General features: G+C 53.6%; 1 protein-coding gene across 2 annotated transcripts in view; it reads left to right on the top strand.

Annotated features, from left to right (window-relative positions):
- Positions 1-18,044, top strand: part of Dagla (diacylglycerol lipase alpha) — a 60,300-nt gene that overhangs the window by 24,304 nt on the left and 17,952 nt on the right. Inside the window, exons 1-7 of one of the 2 annotated variants that reach the window (XM_029472876.1) lie at positions 5,509-5,630; positions 8,731-8,868; positions 9,164-9,375; positions 10,721-10,822; positions 11,214-11,352; positions 15,577-15,664; positions 17,510-17,644. In XM_029472876.1, coding sequence (XP_029328736.1) covers positions 8,774-8,868; positions 9,164-9,375; positions 10,721-10,822; positions 11,214-11,352; positions 15,577-15,664; positions 17,510-17,644 — 771 coding nt within the window. In that variant the 5' untranslated portion in view covers positions 5,509-5,630; positions 8,731-8,773. Of the gene's footprint in view, positions 1-5,508; positions 5,631-8,730; positions 8,869-9,163; positions 9,376-10,720; positions 10,823-11,213; positions 11,353-15,576; positions 15,665-17,509; positions 17,645-18,044 lie in introns of those variants that run through there. The other variant, XM_021151959.2, reaches the window with a different exon arrangement.

Raw genomic sequence — 18,044 nt, 5'->3', positions numbered from 1 at the left:
TTTTTTGAGACAGGGTTTCTCTGTGTAGCCCTGGCTGTCCTGGAACTCACTCTGTAGACCAGGCTGACTTCGAACTCAGAAATTCACCTGCCTCTGCCTCCCAAGTGCTGGGATTAAAGGCGTGTGCCACCACTGCCCGGCCTCTGCCCAGCCTTAACCTCTCCTGAACAAAGTGGACCATGAGTTCTGTCCAGGTCCCACATGGGCAGCTTTGTGCTGGAGGCAGGTGTCCTGCTCCCCAGTGCCTCTGATTTTCAGCCTGCTGGTTGCTAAGAGTCCTGGAACCTCTATCACAGACTAGGAAGAAGTAGGCAGAGCCAAAGCTTTCTCCCCAGGAACGTGCAATGTAATAGAGAAGGTGAAGCCCATACCAGAAACCTGCAGAAAGTAGGCCACAGGCAGAGCTGATCTACCACCAGGGCTGGAGTTTGGGGGCAGTTGGGGACAGGTACCCAAACAGACCTTACAGACAACAGCAGAAGCAGCACATGAATCAAGGAGGCCAGGAGAGGACAAACTCTCTGGCCAGGTGCAGTTGGTGGAAACCATGGACAGGAACAGGGCCCGGCACAGAACCAAGAGTTAGGACATAGAGGATGGTCTTGGTGATCATGGCAGGATGCAGGGCGTCGGGCACTTGGTAGAAAGCTTTCGAGCCAATGCCTGAGAGTTTTAATTTTATTTAAAGGCCACTTAGGAACCATGATATGCTTTAGAAAAACAAAAAACTATTGGAAGTGTATATGATGGGGGAGGGGTGCACACATTTCCTAGCATGCCTGTGGAAGTCTAGGACAACTTTGTGGAGTTGGTTCTGCCCATGGGTTCCATCAGACTCTTGTTTGTGTGGCAAGCGCCTTTGGCTGCTGAGCCTTCTCATTGGCTAGCCCATGCTAAGTTTTTGAAGAAGACAGTGAGCGGTTCCTAAAGCAGTGTATGTAGTTTACTGCCAAGCATCAAGCATCCTGCCGTGTCAAGAGTCTGCTCTCAACACTCCACAACATTGAAATGGCTTTGTCCCACTGTCCCTCAGCCCACGAGGGAAGCGCTGTCATCAGTGTCAGCCGGTTACTGATGGGGAAATGGTCACTGACTCATCTGACTTGTCATAGGAAGTGGCTAGCCCCTCCCGCACTGCATTCCGAAGTCTTCGCCCAGTGGATGGCTGAGAAATAGAGTCCCTGGGCCAGGGCCAGGTCCAGCCTGTGCTCCACCCAGCAGTAGGGGCCCTCCAGGCACTGCCCCTTCTCGGAGGCCTCTGTAACTTGTGATGAGTCCAGCTTTGTCCTACTGAGGGAGGGATAAGAGGGAAGAGGGAGTGTGAAAATAGAAGTTGTGGCCTGAGGTCAAGAGTTTTCTCCTATAGGTCTTTTTGCTCTCCTAGCTCAGGCAATGGAGGAGATATGGAATGGCCTCCCAAGCCTGGAAGAGATATGGAATGGCCTCTCAAGCCTGGACACCTGAGCAGCATCCCAAGGCTCTCTCCCTAAATGCCAGAGTTGACCAGAGGGCTCCTCTATCTCATGGCTCTCAGACATTTTTGAGCACTTAGTTCAAAGCCTAGGGATATATACAGCAACTAAACCCTGCTCTAAATGACATGGAGGGCCAGGCCCCAGAGACCTGCCTGCCGTGATCACCTCCCTTCATCTGGGGTCCCCTCAGATAGCACAGAAAGAAGGAGAGCCAAGCAAAGGAGAGACTGGGCCATAAAGCTATTGGTGGTCCCATGTTACACCGTCGGGGGGTGGAGGGTGGATGCTGGCCCTTTGAGTCACCAGAGCTCTGTAGAGCAGCTCCCTGGGGAAGGAGCTCTGCTTGCCGTCATTTGATCCCTGCTGGCTTTGAAGATGACTTGGGAGTGGCTGAAACCCAAGAGCCAGAGCTTCTGGCCTGTGCCCTAGATGGCTGTACTGCCCAGGTGGTGGCTCTCCAAGGCACACACTGCTCTGGAGGCTTTCTCTCACCTTCGATCAGCATGCACTCAAGCAGATCAGATCCCAGGGCTGGTCTACTGCCTGAGGAGGTGGGGCTGAACATGGCTCAGGGTAGGCTGGGCCCAAGGGGTGGGGGGTTCCCAGAGGGAGGTGTCATACTTGGTGTGCCCACTTAACACCTCATTAACGACCTCATTAGGGATCCCCTAAGGAAGTGGAAAGTGCTAATTCTTCTCTGAGGTGTCACCAGCACCAGAGACTGACAGTCTCCTCTGGAGGAAGTTCTGAGAAGCTGACAATGGGGTAGAGCTGAGATCTGGTGAACTTCCCTGCAGGGGGCCATCTGGGAAGCCAAGAACTCCCAGCATGCAGCCCCAGCAAAAGGAAGGCTTGGGGGAAGAGCAGTGTGGTGGAGGAAATCTTGGACTGGGTGGGGCGCATGAGGAGGCCTCTGTCCTCAGGGCATGTTGAGTTTGGGTGGGGAAGAGCTCTGCAGTATGACAACCTGAAACTCAGTTGCACACGCAGACAGGCACACAGCTTTCTCATAGGAATGTGGATTTGGAGTGGTCTACAACCTTGTGGCCTTGGGCAGGAGCTCAGTAGTCCCAGCTGTCCCCTCTAGAGAGATGACATTCCTGTCTCACTGACTTGTGGGCCCAAGGAGTCCAAGGAAACAACCCTGGTAGTTTCCTCAGAGATACCACCAGCCCTACCTGAGAAGAGGTCACTCAAGGATTCCTGCAACTGGGAATGGATGGCCAGGGACTTTCTGTTGCAGGACAGCGGACTTAATGCAGAGGTAAAGGTTCTGCACTCACTGCAGGAAACTGAAGAATGAACCAGAATGGGAACAAACCTTGAGCCACTGGCTCTGCAAGTGCTCACCTGCCCCTCCCAGCCCCTCCTCCTCCAAGAAGGGAGTGGCTTCACTATCTCATTTGCGTATAAGGAAACTGAGGCTCAGAAAAGCAATGATCCAGAACTGGAGGGAAGGTGGAGGTTGCTTCTTGGGGCAGCCTCCAGCTGTGTGTACTTGAAAGAGGGAGTGGTCAGGAGATCCAGTGGGGTGAGCTGTACTGCAAGGGATGGGAGGAGACTGGCTGCATGCCTAATGCCACCTGCCTGCTCCAGCCCAGCAGCTCCCAGGGGAAGAGTGCCACCTGAGGCCAGCACAGCCTGCCTGAGCCCCTCCAGGCCACCTCTGCCCAAAGAACTGAAACACGTACGAGAAGCCTATGGGAAGAAAAAGATCTCTAAGAAAGAATTCAGAAGTAAAGCCCGGCCTGGCCAGAGCTAGAGGGACCTTTCACCTTCAGGAACTCCCCCTGCCCAGGACAGAACCTGGGGAGTCCGGTCCAGGCTGCTAAAGAGAGGGTCCTGCCGCTCTCTCTGGCCCTACCTCCCCCATTCCTCAGCAGCCAGCAGCCCTCTCAGAACAGCCAGCAGGAAGCGAAAGGCCCCAATTGATTCCTGGGGAGTTGGCTGGTGTCAGTGGCAGGGCCTGGTGGCAGATGGCAAATTCTTTTCATTGAAGAGGAGTTGGAAAATAATTAGCGTGAGAACGAGAAGTGGAGCTGGTGATAAATGGAGCCTGGTGAGCGACGGAGGGGCGGGGCTGGCCAAGCACGGGCTCTGGAGCCTTATGCCTGCCTCCAGTGGTCACTGAACTGAGTGACCTTGGGCTGGTTTCCTGAACCTCTCTGAGCCTCCGGTTCCTTCATGTGTTAGAAGTATGAAAGAGGGATTCTGTGACAGCTAACAGCACTAAACACTACATAATTAAAAGAACAAAAAGAAAGAGAAACCCTTGTGGCCGAGTACTTGTTGGAAGCATATGTCTGTCTGGTTCAGTGCAGGTGGCCATTGGTCTGGTTGGTTTCTCATTGCCCCACTCCTGTAACTCCAAGCCTGATCCCTAGATGGTGCTTTTATAGGAAAAGGTCTCTTCTGGTCACAAGCCTGATAGAACAACAGGACTGGCTTCACAGCATGACTCATGATGCAGACAGGCAGACTAACTTGGAGGGGTATAGTGAGGACCCCTAATGCTGAGGGGTAGAGGAAGTGAAACTCACCTTCAAGGCTATGGGTTGGGGTGAGAATATGTCAGGTTAGCCTCAGACCCTGGCTGGGGGACAGAAGCCCGACTTTCCTCTCCTGGTCTAGCTGCCCGAGGCACATCATCTATGCTTCCTGGGGCCAGGCATTTGAGGACCTCTCCTGCTGAAATTCTGCCCCGGCCCTGGGCCGACTCAGCTCTGCCTTCTGCTCCAGCACAGCTGATGTGTGAAAAGCAACAGCTTTTGGGCCCCTAACTTGGGTTGAACACGCCCGGGCACAGGCTGGTGGCGCACGCGGCCCTCAGCCCACGCAACTTTCTGTCACCTCCTTTGCTACCATCTCCCTTCCTGTGCTTTCAAAGGCCAGCCCCTTGGCCACCCTGCCCAGGTGGGCTGCAGGCCTGGAAATGAGAAAGGCAATACTTCCTCAGGGAGTCTGGCCCTGGGGTGTGTGTGTGTGTGTGTGTGTGTGTGTGTGAGCCTGAGAAGAAGGCATCAGGCTGACAGACAACACAGGCTGCTGCTGTTGGTCCTCCCTGTGGGGTCTACAGATCTCAAGGTCTTCAGTCTATCCCGAGGACACTCCCTGTGGTTCCTGGCAGCGCTAGGATGTGAGTAGACCTGCGGGTTCTACTACAGTGACCACCTCGCGGAGACCCGAGCCATGCTCAGGCCTATGGCAAGCCCCGTAGGTTGGCACCCATCTGTTCTCACTATAGCCTTGGGAAGGTGGCATCTCACTTTACAAACACAGGAACCATAGAGCTCTGTTCAGGTGGTTGGAGGGGGCTCTGGTGAGCTATCAAGGGGGCATTGGCTGGCAGGTAGAGCAGGTGTGAGCCAAGGGGCTGCTATTTCCCTCCTGGACAGGACAGGGCTGTTGCTAGCCTTGGGGATACAGTGATGGTTTGGGGTGATGTCACAGGGCATTGTATGCCTACCGAGGTCCTAACTCCCAAAGCTCTCAATTGAGTCCGGCAAAAGCAGCAGCCAGGATTTAGGAAGTTAACTATAAGGCAGTCTGTCTGGGGCCAGGTTGGGTTGAGGGGCCTGCAGCCCCCATAAAGGAGTGGTCAAGGAGGACTTCAAAGAGGAGGTGCCTTTGTCTGGCCTAGAAAGAAGAGTGTGTGTGTAAGAATACAGGGTAACCAAGGCATTGTGTCCACCATGGCCTCTGCAGAGAGCAGTAAGCTTTGGGCGAGTGGGGTTATTTCAGAGAGTGTGGACCGGTGAGGGGCTGGAGAGCCTCCCTATCTGGAAGGTCCCTGCCAGGTGAGGGCAGGTTGTGTGCATCCTGAGCCCTTCTGGGATCAAAGAAGGTGCCCAGGCTCATCCCTGTTGCCACATAAACCAGGCATGAGCTGTATTACCTGTAATTCCAGCACCCTGGAGGCAGAAGCAGGAGGAGCAGAAATTTAAGATCTCAAAACAGTTTGAGACCAGCCTGAAATACAGAGACACTATAACCAGATGATGATGGTGGTGGTGGTGGTGATGGTGATGGTGATAATGATGGAGAAGGCAGCACGTGCATTTTTAAAAGAAGTTTGCATTTTTAGGAAGAGGAACTCGCAGAATGGTCAATATTTAACCCAGAGGCCCGAATCATCACCAGGAAAATTTGGCCATGGTAAGGGAGGGGGCAGAAAAAGAGACCCTTTAGGGCTGCCTACCTAAGTAATTCCATCCACATGAAGGGCACTCCTGGAACCCTTCACACCTGCCTGGGTCCTGCCACCCCCTTCACACCCACCCTGGGGCCTGGAACCCCTTCACACCCCCCTGGGGCCTGCCACCCCCTGCATGCCTGCCAAGGTAGGGGAGCAAAGTTCCTGCTGGAGAGGGTGTGGCCTGCCCTAGAAGTCCTCAGGGTCTGGGAGGAGAGTCCTGATCCCACCACGGTTTAGTTTTTAGGGGCCACTCTGGGAGTGGGGTGGTGAAGAGGTGCTTTACAGCCGCTCCAGGCCAGGAAGTGGCCTGGCCCTCCCCCTTCAAAGACATTTCCTCCAAATGAAATCACAGCCCCAGCAGGAGAACAGGCCCCTTATTGTAATGGGCTGGGGTCTCCAAAGAAAGGACGTCTTTCAGGCCCATAAAAATAGAAGCCTTAGGATTTATGAATCTGTACAGGGGATGCCCCCTGCTCCCCCTCTCCCCTCCCCCCTCCCCATCCCGTGACCTAGTGGTGACCAGCTGAAGATTCCACTGCCTTGCCTGGGAGGGCAACTGGGCTGCTCGGGGTTCACACGCACTCCCTCATCCCTCTACCCCCACTGATGTGCTGTGGCACTGGTCCAGCACTGTGAGGGTTCCACAGACCTTCTCTCTTGGCATCCTGGCTGGAACTTTAAGAGGAAAGCATAACCGCCATGTCACAGATAAGGAAACTGAGGCACAACCAGTAAGTTACACAGTTGGGTGGCGGATGCTGGGCTTATAGCTCCTGGACCAGGACTCCTGCCTATGGCATCTAGGACCTCATTGTGTTAGCTGCCCCAGGCAGAAGCTGGAGGGGGTGTTGGAAAGATATGGAACCCCAGTGCCAGTAACAGGACATAGGTGGGGTCGGCCCTCCAAAAGTCTGCCACATCAAAGGAAGGCCCTGGTGCTGACCACAGCTGCTAGCCTCGGACTGCTCATCACTTCACCCCCAAGCTGAGTACAGGTGCTATTGGCCCTGTCATTCCAACGTTGTCATGGTCCTGCAGTCACAGCTACAAGACCTAGGGTCAGAGAGGGCAAGGTAAGGCCAGGCCAGGGCTCTAAGTGCGAAGACCAGGGTGCTGGGTACCTGGTGAGCTACAGTGTTAGCCTTTCTAGACTCCTTGAGGAAGGGTGGGAGAGGAGGTACCCCAGTGTGACTGTGAAAGGGTCATATTCTGCTTGAGGTGATGCACCAGGTTGCTGGCAGGGGCAGGACCCTTCCTGACCAGCCTCTCTGGGCAAGCATGGTATGGCATCTCCCCTGGCCTGAGGAGGGTAAAATACAGGGCCTCAATAGGTGATGGCTCTGTCCAGCCCCACTTCACTGCGTGTTGGGGGGGGGGGTTGGGGAGTAGGGTGGTGCCACCGCCAGCTTCCCACTTTGTGAGCCACCTGCACACAGGGAGGGAACAGGTCCACTGGCTGTTGGCAGCTCTGCCTGTCCCAGCCTTGCTACCACCCATGAGGCCCCAGCTCCCTCCCATGCATTATTCCAAACTCTAAGCTGTGTCCTGGGCTGCTCGTCCCAGATTTTGCTCCAGTCCTAGGTCCCTGTCCACAGTAGACCTCCCCACCCCCAGCCACCCCTGCAGCAGCTGCTTCTTCACTCTGCATCTTTCTCCTGCTTCTCACAGTCTGCCTGACTCCTCCTTGAGAGTGGGATGATGTCACTTCCTGGCGGGGTGGGAGGAGTAGGCACGACCCCAGCCGCTGCTCAGGCAGTCAGCGCTGCTTCTGGGCACCCCTTGGGAGCATTCAGTGGCTGGTCCTGGGAGATAAGCCCAGCAGAGCCTGTCCTGGCGTGTCGTGCTGCCCAGCCACTTGGCCCCATGCCCCTTCGCCCACTGTCAGGGCTATGCTCACAGACCTAGGAAGGTTTGGCTGGTTCCTTCCCTAGTGAGTTCAGTCTCCATATATGCATGTTTTCTTTGGACCTGTCACTAGGGAGAGGAAGACCTGCTGTCCACCCTAGGCCAGGTGCTCTGTAAACCTCTGCTGGCCCTGGGGACAGCTGCCCTCTAGCAGGTTACCCAGCCCTCTGTAGCAAGGGATCCTCTCTGCACAGGGCACGTGCAGAAGTCTGTCCTGCAGCGAGTCCCGGGTTTCTGCTCAGACCAGCCTTCCACCTCTACTACCACTTTTCTCTCCTAGCTCTAAAGGAGGCCTCTAGCTCCTAGCCTCTCCTGAGCTTAATGGTGGCTGGTTCACACCCAGCTATTTCAGGGAAGTAGGCATCAAACAGTGAAAGCTATCAGGCCGAGGGTGAGTGCGTTAGAGCGGCTGCCATTCTCACAGTGAGGGCCACATGTCCCCTAGCCATAATCCCGACCTGAACCACGACAGTGGCTGAGAGTTTTGTAAGGGTGCAAAACCAAGTCAGTCCATACTCACAGCTCAAAGGTCTCCAGTGAACAAGAACCAAAGGCCTTGCTGTGCAAAGACTCACAGGGAAGAGTCCTTCCCGCTGAGCACCCTCACCCTCTGCCTCTCGCACACTCCTCTCCCAGCCTCCCCAAACCTTCAGTGTTCTTCCAATCTACAGGGCTTTCTGCTAGGGACACTTGTTCTTGGTTCTGAAACCGTAAGTACAGATTTCCTGTGGAAAGACAGGGCCCTGGGAGCCAACTGTCCTGTTGATTCCATATCTGGAGAGAGAGTGAATTTAGGGTCTTTTTGTCTCTTTTCTGAGACCTAGGCTCCCCTCAGAATCATGTTCCTCCTGACTTAGTCTCCCAAGTGCAGGGATTTCAGGCAGGCCAACCAGAGCCTGGGTCTTCAGTTACTATAGATAGGAATGACATTAAGCGGTGGTGGGCAGGAGTGACCTCAGGGGACACGCTGAGATTGGTATCAAGACCTTTGTTGTTAGGGAGCTTGAACTGGCAAGGGGGCAGCTTCTACCTGGGTCAGCATCTCTGCTGCCTGGAGGCTTATTGGCCACCGGTGGGGATTGGTGTCAACACCCAAGATGCCTACCACACCTGGTAGTAGCCCAGACTATTGCAGGGCCCCCTTCTTGCTTTCAGGAGGTGAGCGCCTGGCCCGCTGAGCCTCCCAGAGCTGCCAGCCATGCCCGGGATCGTGGTGTTCCGGCGGCGCTGGTCTGTGGGCAGCGATGACCTCGTCCTGCCAGCTATCTTCCTCTTCCTGCTACACACCACCTGGTGAGTCTCAGCACTGACAGCATGGTCCTGGTTACCTGTTCTTCCTTGCCAGGCCCAAACCTGGCTCTGCCCTGCTCCCAAGCACTCCTCCGGGTATTCCCCCCGAGGATTCAGGACCCCCTCTGGCCAGCAGTCCTCCTGACCTCAGCAGTGGGGATAGGAGTTATTGCCGATGCCTCCCAGCACTGACAGTCGGGGACATCTTGTTGGGGGAGATATCTGCCTTCTTTTTCTCCTGCTGAGCAGCACAAGGCACAGAGACAGCCCACCCTTGTTCACCTGTACCCCTCTGTAGGTTTGTAATCCTGTCTGTGGTGCTCTTCGGCTTGGTCTATAACCCACACGAGGCCTGCTCCCTGAACCTGGTGGACCACGGCCGAGGCTACCTGGGCATCCTTCTGAGCTGTATGATTGCCGAAATGGCTATCATCTGGCTGAGCATGCGTGGGGGCATCCTCTACACAGAACCCCGGGACTCCATGCAGTACGTGCTCTACGTGCGCCTGGGTAAGGGACCCCCACGGTGGGGGGGCTGGGACCCTTCTAGGGCTACCCTTCTCCTGCACTCATTCACTCTCTCAGGGTTTGGTTACAAACACAAACTGAGTCAGCCCTGAAGAGCATGGGGTGCCTGACTGGACTGACAGTCCAGCCCACCAGCTGTTTTGTGAATCTTTTCATTAGGGAGCACACTCATTTATATTTTGCTTTTTGTGTTTTGGTACCATAATAGCAGCTGAGAAATTGCTTTTGTGACTGGATGGCCACAGAATCTGAAATGCTTGCTCAAATGCTTGCTCTCGTGGCCCCTCATAGGCAAACTTAGTTGAGCCCTATTCGAAACTGTGAGCTTGTCTGCAAAATGTGTTGGTGATCCTTCTGAAACAGATCAGGAAACCCCTGAGGCCAGGCTGAGCCAGCTCCCCAGCTCCCCAGCCTATATCGCTTTTGGGCCATGTCCTAGCATCCTCTGGGGTATTCCCAGAGAGCACTTCTCTCAAACTTCTCCACTGCTCCTGGGGAGGAGAGTGTTAGCTTTGTTTTGAAGATGAGGACCCGAGGCCAGGAAGACTAATCAGCTCTTTCAAGGTCACACAGCTAAGTCACGTTAGAAGGGTCAGAGCTGGGATTTGAACCCGTGCTGCTGTTCTAGCTCCATTGTCTAGACTCTTAGCTGCTGTACTTTGTTGGCCCTGCCAAGCTGTCTTATCTCCTTCCCACTCCCCCTGGGGCTCTGGACTTAGTACCCTGATGGAACGAGTGCATGGCCACCATTGGTTGGCTCCTGGGCCTCCTCTCATCCTCCTACCCCACCAAACTTTCTTTTTTTTTTAAAGATTTATTTATTTATTATATGTAAGTATACTGTAGCTGTCTTCAGACACTCCAGAAGAGGGAGTCAGATCTCATTACGGATGGTTGTGAGCCACCATGTGGTTGCTGGGATTTGAACTCCAGACCTTTGGAAGAGCAGTCGGGTGCTCTTACCCACTGAGCCATCTCACCAGCCCCCCCACCAAACTTTCATAAGTTCCAGGCTTCAGTGTCCTGTGACGAAGTTATTGGCAGTCTCAAATAGGGATGAGGAAGCTGAGGCTCAGAGAGATTAGGTAACTTGCCTACAGTGAGTCTGGCTCCAGAGTTCTTGTGTGAAACTGAGAGATCCTGAAGAAGCTGAGAAGTACTTGTCCGCTCTTCACCCGTGCAGTCACAGTCCCGGGAGGCAATGGGGACACGAGGGCACAATGCAAGAGACCAGGCAGCAGAGCCAGGATGAGGTTCCTGGGCCCTCCCTTCCCTGGTGGCAGACTGTGGCCTGTAGCCTTTACTCAGAACCTGCCTCTCCTTGCAGCCATCTTGGTGATTGAGTTCATCTATGCTATCGTGGGCATCGTCTGGCTCACACAGTACTACACCTCCTGCAATGACCTCACTGCTAAGAATGTCACCCTCGGTATGCACCCCATCTGCCCCACCAGCGAAGCCAGCCCTGGGGTGGAGGTAATAGGACCCAGCTTGAAGAGAAAGGGGCTCAGGTGCCACTCTAGGGAGACACCCAAGCGCGGGTGCACCCTTCACCCAGTGTTCTGCCCTCCCACTTGGGTCCTCACCAGGGGAGCAGCAGCAGACACAGAACTGTCCAGGCAGCACTAGGGCTGTTCATCACCTTCTCAAAAGTCTGCTCTGTGCCATGTGTGGGCCTTGAAGACCACAGCTTCTGAGCCTTGCTCTTGAACCTAAGAAACAGCTGGGAACATAGAGGCCACAGTGTCCTTTGTTCATTGCTCACGACCCAGGAAGGTGAACCCAACACCAGTTCTTCCTTCTCGTTGCTGCCGCCACAGGAATGGTTGTCTGCAACTGGGTGGTCATTCTTAGCGTCTGCATCACTGTCCTCTGCGTCTTTGACCCCACGGGCCGCACCTTCGTCAAGCTGAGAGCCACCAAGAGGAGGCAGCGCAATCTGCGGACTTACAACCTGCGGTTAGTCCACTGGGCTGGCTGGCGGGCAGGGGTGGGGGTGGGTGCAGGAGGGCGGCGTCCTAGTAAGCTTTGAAGACTGGTGGGCAGAGGAGGGTCTTGTTCCCTCCCACACTGCACAGTCTCACTGCCTCTTCTGTTCTTGAAAAGGTAAGAATAGTCTGGGTGTGGTGGCATATGCCTTCCATCCCAGCACTCGCTACTAGTGAGGCAGAGGCATTCAGACCAGTTCAAGGCCACCCTAGTCTACATAGCAAGTTCGAGGCCAGCCAGAGCTACATAATGAGATTCTGTTTTTTTGTTTTGTTTTGGTTTGGTTTGGTTTTTTTCTTTTTTCTTTTTTTTTTTTTTTTTTGGTTTTTTTCGAGACAGGGTTTCTCTGTGTAGCCCTGGCTGTCCTGGAACTCACTCTGTAGATCAGGCTGGCCTCGAACTCAGAAATCCGCCTGCCTCTGCCTCCCAAGTGCTGGGATTAAAGGCACCACCACATCTGGCTTGTTTATTATTATTATTTTTTTATTATTTTTATTTTAGATATCCAAGAATGTCCATGGGTATATATAAAACGCAATAGTGTAAGCATACATAGTAACAATTCAGGAAAGGAGCAGGGGAAAGAGAAGAATGCTCAAGGAGAGGAGCCTGGCAGGGCTTGGGGAGAGGGAAGAGAAGAGAAAATGATGTCATCATATTATGTTCTCAAAAATAAAAGAAATAATTAAGAACAGAAGCGTGCCTGTGACAGCATTGCCTGTCAAGGGGATAAAATTCATTCACCCAATTTGCCAGTGTTAAAAGTGAGAGTTGTATCTTTTTCTTTTTTAGTTTTTATTCATGTGGGCACAAAGCAAACATAAAAATTAAAAAATAAAACCTGAAAAAAGGTAAGAATAGCAGTTGCTGGCTCAGGATGTTGTTGTGAGGTTTAAGTGAGATAATATATACCAAGTGGTTAACACTGTGGGCAAACGGCTGAGTTAATGGAGAGCCACTCAGCGGCAGCAGCCGGACACACACTCAGTTATAGTAACGGCAGAAGACACAAGCTTTGTTCAGAGTGAGTCACAAGCCGGGTCCTCCCTGTAATGGGGGTGGAGAAACCAAGGTCCAGAGTTCAAGTGGTTGCCTGGTTACAGGGTAAAGCCAGGACCAGCTCTCAGCCTCATTTTGGAACCCTTACTTAACAACTGTTAGAGAGCCATTCGTGGCAGCACACACCTTTAATCTCATCACTCGGGAGGCAGAGGCAGGCGGATTTCTGAGTTCGAGGCCAGCCTGGTAAAGTGAGTTCCAGGACAGCCGGGGCTATTTTTTTTTTTAATTAATTTATTTATTATATATAAGTACACTGCAGCTGTCTTCAGACACTCCAGAAGAGGGAGTCAGATCTCATTACGGATGGTTGTGAACCACCATGTGGTTGCTGGGATTTGAACTCTGGACCTTCGGAAGAGCAGTCGGGTGCTCTTACCCACTGAGCCATCTCACCAGCCCCAGCCAGGGCTATACAGAGAAACCATGTCTCGAAAAAAACAAAAAACAAAAAAACAAAAAAACAAAAAACAAAAAAAACCCAACTGTTAGGTGAGGCTGCCTCTAGGTCTCAGAGGCTATAAGAAGTCAATCAAGGAAGACTTCCTGGAGGAGATTTCGCTTGGTGTTTAAAAGAGAGAAGAGAATATCCAGCATGGCCATAGTGACTTTTATTGAAAGCAAGGGCTCCCAGGATGAGTCACCATAGCCCCCACAATCGGGCTCCTCCTGGAAGGCAGGCCCCATGCTTAGCCCTTTGTGGTTAATCAGTACTTTTGCTACCCCAGAGCAGCTGTGAGACCCCTTTCTACAGATCTGAGTCACTGCCCCAAGCCACAGTGGCAGGGTGTGGAATGGTATCCATGTCCAGCCCAGGGAAGACGGCTGCCAAGACCCCAACTCATGCCTCAGACCTTCCATGTCAGCCCACCAACTTGTCACCGCCTCCAGCACCACACCCATGCCTGGTCTGGCCACCTCCCAGGCTGAAATGTCAGGCCTTGGAGCCAGGGCTCCACAGCCCTTACTTCCCTTCCCTCAGTGTAACTGGCCACCGCCCCTGTCCCACTTTGCCTGCTGAGCCCGAGCCGCACCCGACCTGTTTCTGGGCTCCAGGGCCCTGGAGAAAACGTCCTTCCCTTCCTGACTCCGGGTGATTGCCTTTGGGGCTCCAGGCGGTAGGAGCCATTACTGCAGGGGCTGGTGCTCACTGTCATTTTAATTAGGAGGCTCCCTGTGGTTTCCAGGCCCTGTCAGGAGGCCATAGCTTGCAGGCCCTTGACCTGTAGTGGTTTCTCCAGGTCTCCCGCAAGGCTGGAGAGCACATTCCGGCTGCGGGGCTTTGTCAGGCCGACTACCTGCCCTTCACTGGCTCTAAAACTAACATTTTTTTCCTAACGGGGACATTTTTCAAGCAGTCAACTCCCAAGGGCAGGGACATGCACACCCTTGCTGCCACATGGTTGTTATTTTGGTTTCTGAAAGCCGGGAGTGTGTCTAAGTTTTGGTCCTTTCTCTTTCCAGTGAAATCTGGTGGAGGACTGGGGGAGGCTGTTTTCCCCGCTCTTTCCCAGGAGGCTTGACCTTGGGTTTTTGTAGGAAGGAATGTCTGCCCCCTTTTACACAGTGAGCCTCCCAACAGACAGGGCTGTCGGGGTCCATGAACTTCCTGTCCAGACTTGGTATGTGTCTCTCTGGCGTGACCAGTAGCCTGAAGGGTTGTTGCACTTGACCAACCTGTCAGCTTCTCACACAACCCTACACTCATCTGCCCCCTGGCGTTCATGAGCGGTTCGCAGTGGCGTGAGCATTTCCATCTGGCCAGAGGCTAGGGAGGAAATGTCTCATTCTGCATTTGAAGGCCCTTTTGGATCAGAAAGCAAAATGTATGTGATGCCCTGAGAACTGAGCTTCACTCCTTCTTCATCAAGCCCTTGGGCGGTGGACAATGGTATATGATGCAAGGATGCTCCATTTTCTAGGGACTGCAGGTCCCTGGGACAGCTGGTCTCTTACATCATCCCTAGCCCCTCCCGGTGCCTCCTTTTTGGTCAGCTGCCTGCCTATGTAACCAGGGTTAAAGGAGTGGAAAGCAGTTCTTGGCTGCACATAAGAGTCAAGAGGCACACCGAGAGCCAGTCTGTCATTCCTGATGACTGTTAAGTGACTTGAATGCATCTGAGTACTACCTTGCCTTTTGCCCCTGACTCGGTGACAGGCTTTTAAGGGGACAGAACATTGCTCAAAACCCAGTCACAGCCTCTTCTGGCTTTGTTTTGAGATTCTGTGTTTAGTGTCAGGGCTATTGTCTCTTTTTTCTTTCCTTCCTTTCTTCTTCTTCTTCTTCTTCTTCTTCTTCTTCTTCTTCTTCTTCTTCTTCTTCTTCTTCTTCTTCTTCTTCTTCTTCGTCTTCTTCTTCTTCTTCTTCCTCTCTCTCTCCTTCCTTCCTTCCTTCCTTCCTTCCTTCCTTCCTTCCTTTCTTTCTTCCTTCCTTCCTTTCTTTCTTTCTTTCTTTCTTNCTTTCTTTCTTTCTTTCTTTCTTTCTTTCTTTCTTTCTTTCTTTCTTTCTTTCTTTCTTCTTCCTTCCTTTCTTTTTCCTTTCCTTTCTTTCTTTTTCCTTTTTTCTTTCTTTCCTTTTTTTTTGAGCCCTGACTATCCTGGAATTTGCTCTGTAGACCAGACTAACCTCGAATTCACAGAAATCCATCTGCCTGCCACTCCCTCCCAAGTGCTGGGCTTAAAGGAATGAGCCAAGATCCGTGATATCAGAGTTACCTTTGTGCTCAAAATGCACCAGCTTCCTAGGTGTCCGGGATGGGATCCCGTCATGGGAAAGTAGCTTCTTGTTCTCTCTGCTCATTGACTCCTGAGCCCCCTAACTCCCCACCTGACCTGAGGGGGACAGCAGAGGATCAGAGGGGGAAACCATGCAGGCAGTATACCTGCCCTACCCAGACAGCAGCTGGGGAGTGTGAGGGCCTCTAGAGCTCACCAGGTTGGCTAGCAACACCCTGGCTGGCTGACAGCTAGGTCACTGGCTATGCAGCTGTAGGTAGCCTGCTGCCTAGCCTCCCCAGGCCCACTGGAGAGCTCCTTGTTGTATCCTGGGAACAGGCCATCCTATTTCTATAACATCTGGCCACCTCCTCTAATCCAGCCCCGTGACCTGACACATGCAACTGTTTACCTTCCCAGGCACCGGTTAGAGGAGGGTCAGGCCACCAGCTGGTCCCGCCGTCTAAAAGTGTTCCTCTGTTGCACCCGGACAAAGGATTCCCAGTCAGTAAGTACCCATAGTTGCTTGCCTCGGGTCTTCTCTCTGCCATACAAGTGCCTTTCACTCCTCTGGTAATGCTAGGTGGATGGGCTGGTAGGAAGTGGGACATTGTGAGCAGAGTAACAGCCTGCTTGTGGGACAGTCTGGCCTTTTCACTGAAGTACTGTCCGTCCCTGCAAAGCAGACATTCACCTGTTTCACTGTGGAAACAGAAAGCCTTGATGACTGATTTGGTACCCTTGGAACATGGTTTAATTTAAAAGTACCATGTGGTCAGCAGTGGATGGAGCTGGAAGGTCTGGGGTGCTGTTGAGTGCTTAGCCTGGGGCTGGATGGCACACATCTCTGAGGTCGGAGATGTGGACAGACCAATAGTGTTGAGGAGCAAGCTCTGCAGAAGGTGGCTCTGAGCAGGAAGGGAGATAGAACCCCTCAGAGTTGGGTAGGCAGGTTAGCAGCCATCCAGCCCTACCCCTCGTTTTGTAGATCAGTCAGCTGAGACCCAGAAAGATGGACTGATTTGCTCAGTATCCCACAGCTAGGTAGTAGCAGAGCTAGAGAAGTCAGAAGACCACTCAGACACCCTGGGGAAGCCTGGAGTGGCCCTTCCCTAACAGTACCCACCAGGGACCTTAGAGCGAGTACCTAAGGAAGGCAGCCCAGAGTTCTCTGGCAGCTGGGGAGTACCTCATGGGGCTGTCTGGGAATGCCTGAGAGATCCTGGTCCAGGCCTGGCTGCAGGCATGCCTTGCAGAGGGCAGGGAATGGAGCCCTAGAGGTGGAACCCAGGCTGGCCTGGGCCTGTGATAGGCCCACTCTCCACCCCATAAAACACAGGGTCAGCACTGCTGTGAGGAGCCAGGGAGAAGAGCACCGGCCTGTTAGACACAGACAGCCAGGGGCAGACCCCATAGGACAGATCTTTCTCCAGCTTGTAAGGAGCCAGGGAGAAGAGCACAGGCCTGTTAGACACAGACAGCCAGGGGCAGACCCCAGAGGACGGATCTTTCTCCAGCTTGTATTTTGTCGCCAAAGAACTATACTTGAATGCCAGTCTTTGAAAATTTTACACAACCGCCTGTGTGTTCACACCTGGCGCCCTGAGCTGAGCAGCTGAAGCTGAGCACTGTTCTGTGTGGCCCCTTAGAGGTCTGAGCTGGTAGCCACTGGCGTCTTCCTCCTGACTTGCCAGGCACTCGAGGATGAGACCAGTGAGATAGATTCAGTTGCTGTGAGTTTGTTCTCGCTCTGCCCTCTCCTAATAGGTTCAAGGCAACAAAAGGCAGGGGAAACCCAGGACCACAGCTAGCAGGGCTTGTCTGCCTCTGATCTTTCCTTTTTACCCAAGGGCCGGGGCCAACTTGAAGCCAGACAGGCCACTGACTATGAATTGTGCTTCTCACGCACAACACAGGGGCCCTGAGCTGCTGAGAAGTAAGGGAACCTCGAGGTTTGGGAGATGTAGCAGGACTTCCAGGGTCACAGCTGGTGGGACAGCGGTAGTCGGATGCCTTTTGTGGCTTCACTTCTAGAGAAGGGTGCCTGGACTTGATCCTGGGTATCTAGAGAGAGAAGAGGTATCCGCCTAGGTTGGCACCTGCGAACCAAGGGACCTCAGTGGAGAGAAGAGGCCTGGGAGGTGGAGAAGGGTCAGCAGCTAAGATGGTAAAAGAACAGAAACAAAACAGAGTCTCCAGGTTCCTGCCATAAGGAGGTGCCGCATGCCCGAGGGCAAAGCTGCCCAGAATCATGGCGGTTTCCGGTCACCTTGCCCTTGGTGTTCACTCATGGTCTCTCCTCTCTCCTGCTGCCCCGCCCCTGCCTCCTGCCATCCCGGGCCTCGCTTGACAGGATGCCTACTCAGAAATCGCCTACCTCTTTGCTGAATTTTTTCGTGACCTCGACATCGTGCCCTCCGACATCATTGCTGGCCTGGTGCTGCTTAGGCAGCGGCAGCGAGCCAAACGCAATGCGGTGCTGGACGAGGTAAGCACCCACCAGCTCCCCTGTGGGCTCCTGCTGCACAGCCTGTGGCATCCTCTCCCCGTGGGCCCCCGGGCCGCTGTGACTGCTCACCACCATCCACTGTCCTAGCTGGAACCGTCCAGCAGAGTTGTCTGCACCACATGTGGCTGCTTCTGAGGCCAGCCTCTGAGGATGTCCCGTTCACCGGGGCTCGATGGCCAGCGCCGGCTCCAGTGCCTCAGCCTCTGTCTGAAATTTGCCCTGGCCCCTGTCCTCACCAACAGGCTAGTTCTGGTCTCTGGACTTCTTATACAAAATCCCTTTCCCTAGCCGGGCGTGGTGGCGCACGCCTTTAATCCCAGCACTCGGGAGGCAGAGGCAGGCGGATTTCTGAGTTCGAGGCCAGCCTGGTCTACAAAGT

Source organism: Mus caroli, chromosome 19 (genome assembly GCF_900094665.2).
Source record: "Mus caroli chromosome 19, CAROLI_EIJ_v1.1, whole genome shotgun sequence".
In the NCBI taxonomy this organism is placed as follows: Eukaryota; Metazoa; Chordata; class Mammalia; order Rodentia; family Muridae; genus Mus; species Mus caroli.
The sequence above is the reverse complement of the archived record's forward strand: the minus strand, read 5'-3'. Positions and strand labels throughout refer to the sequence as shown.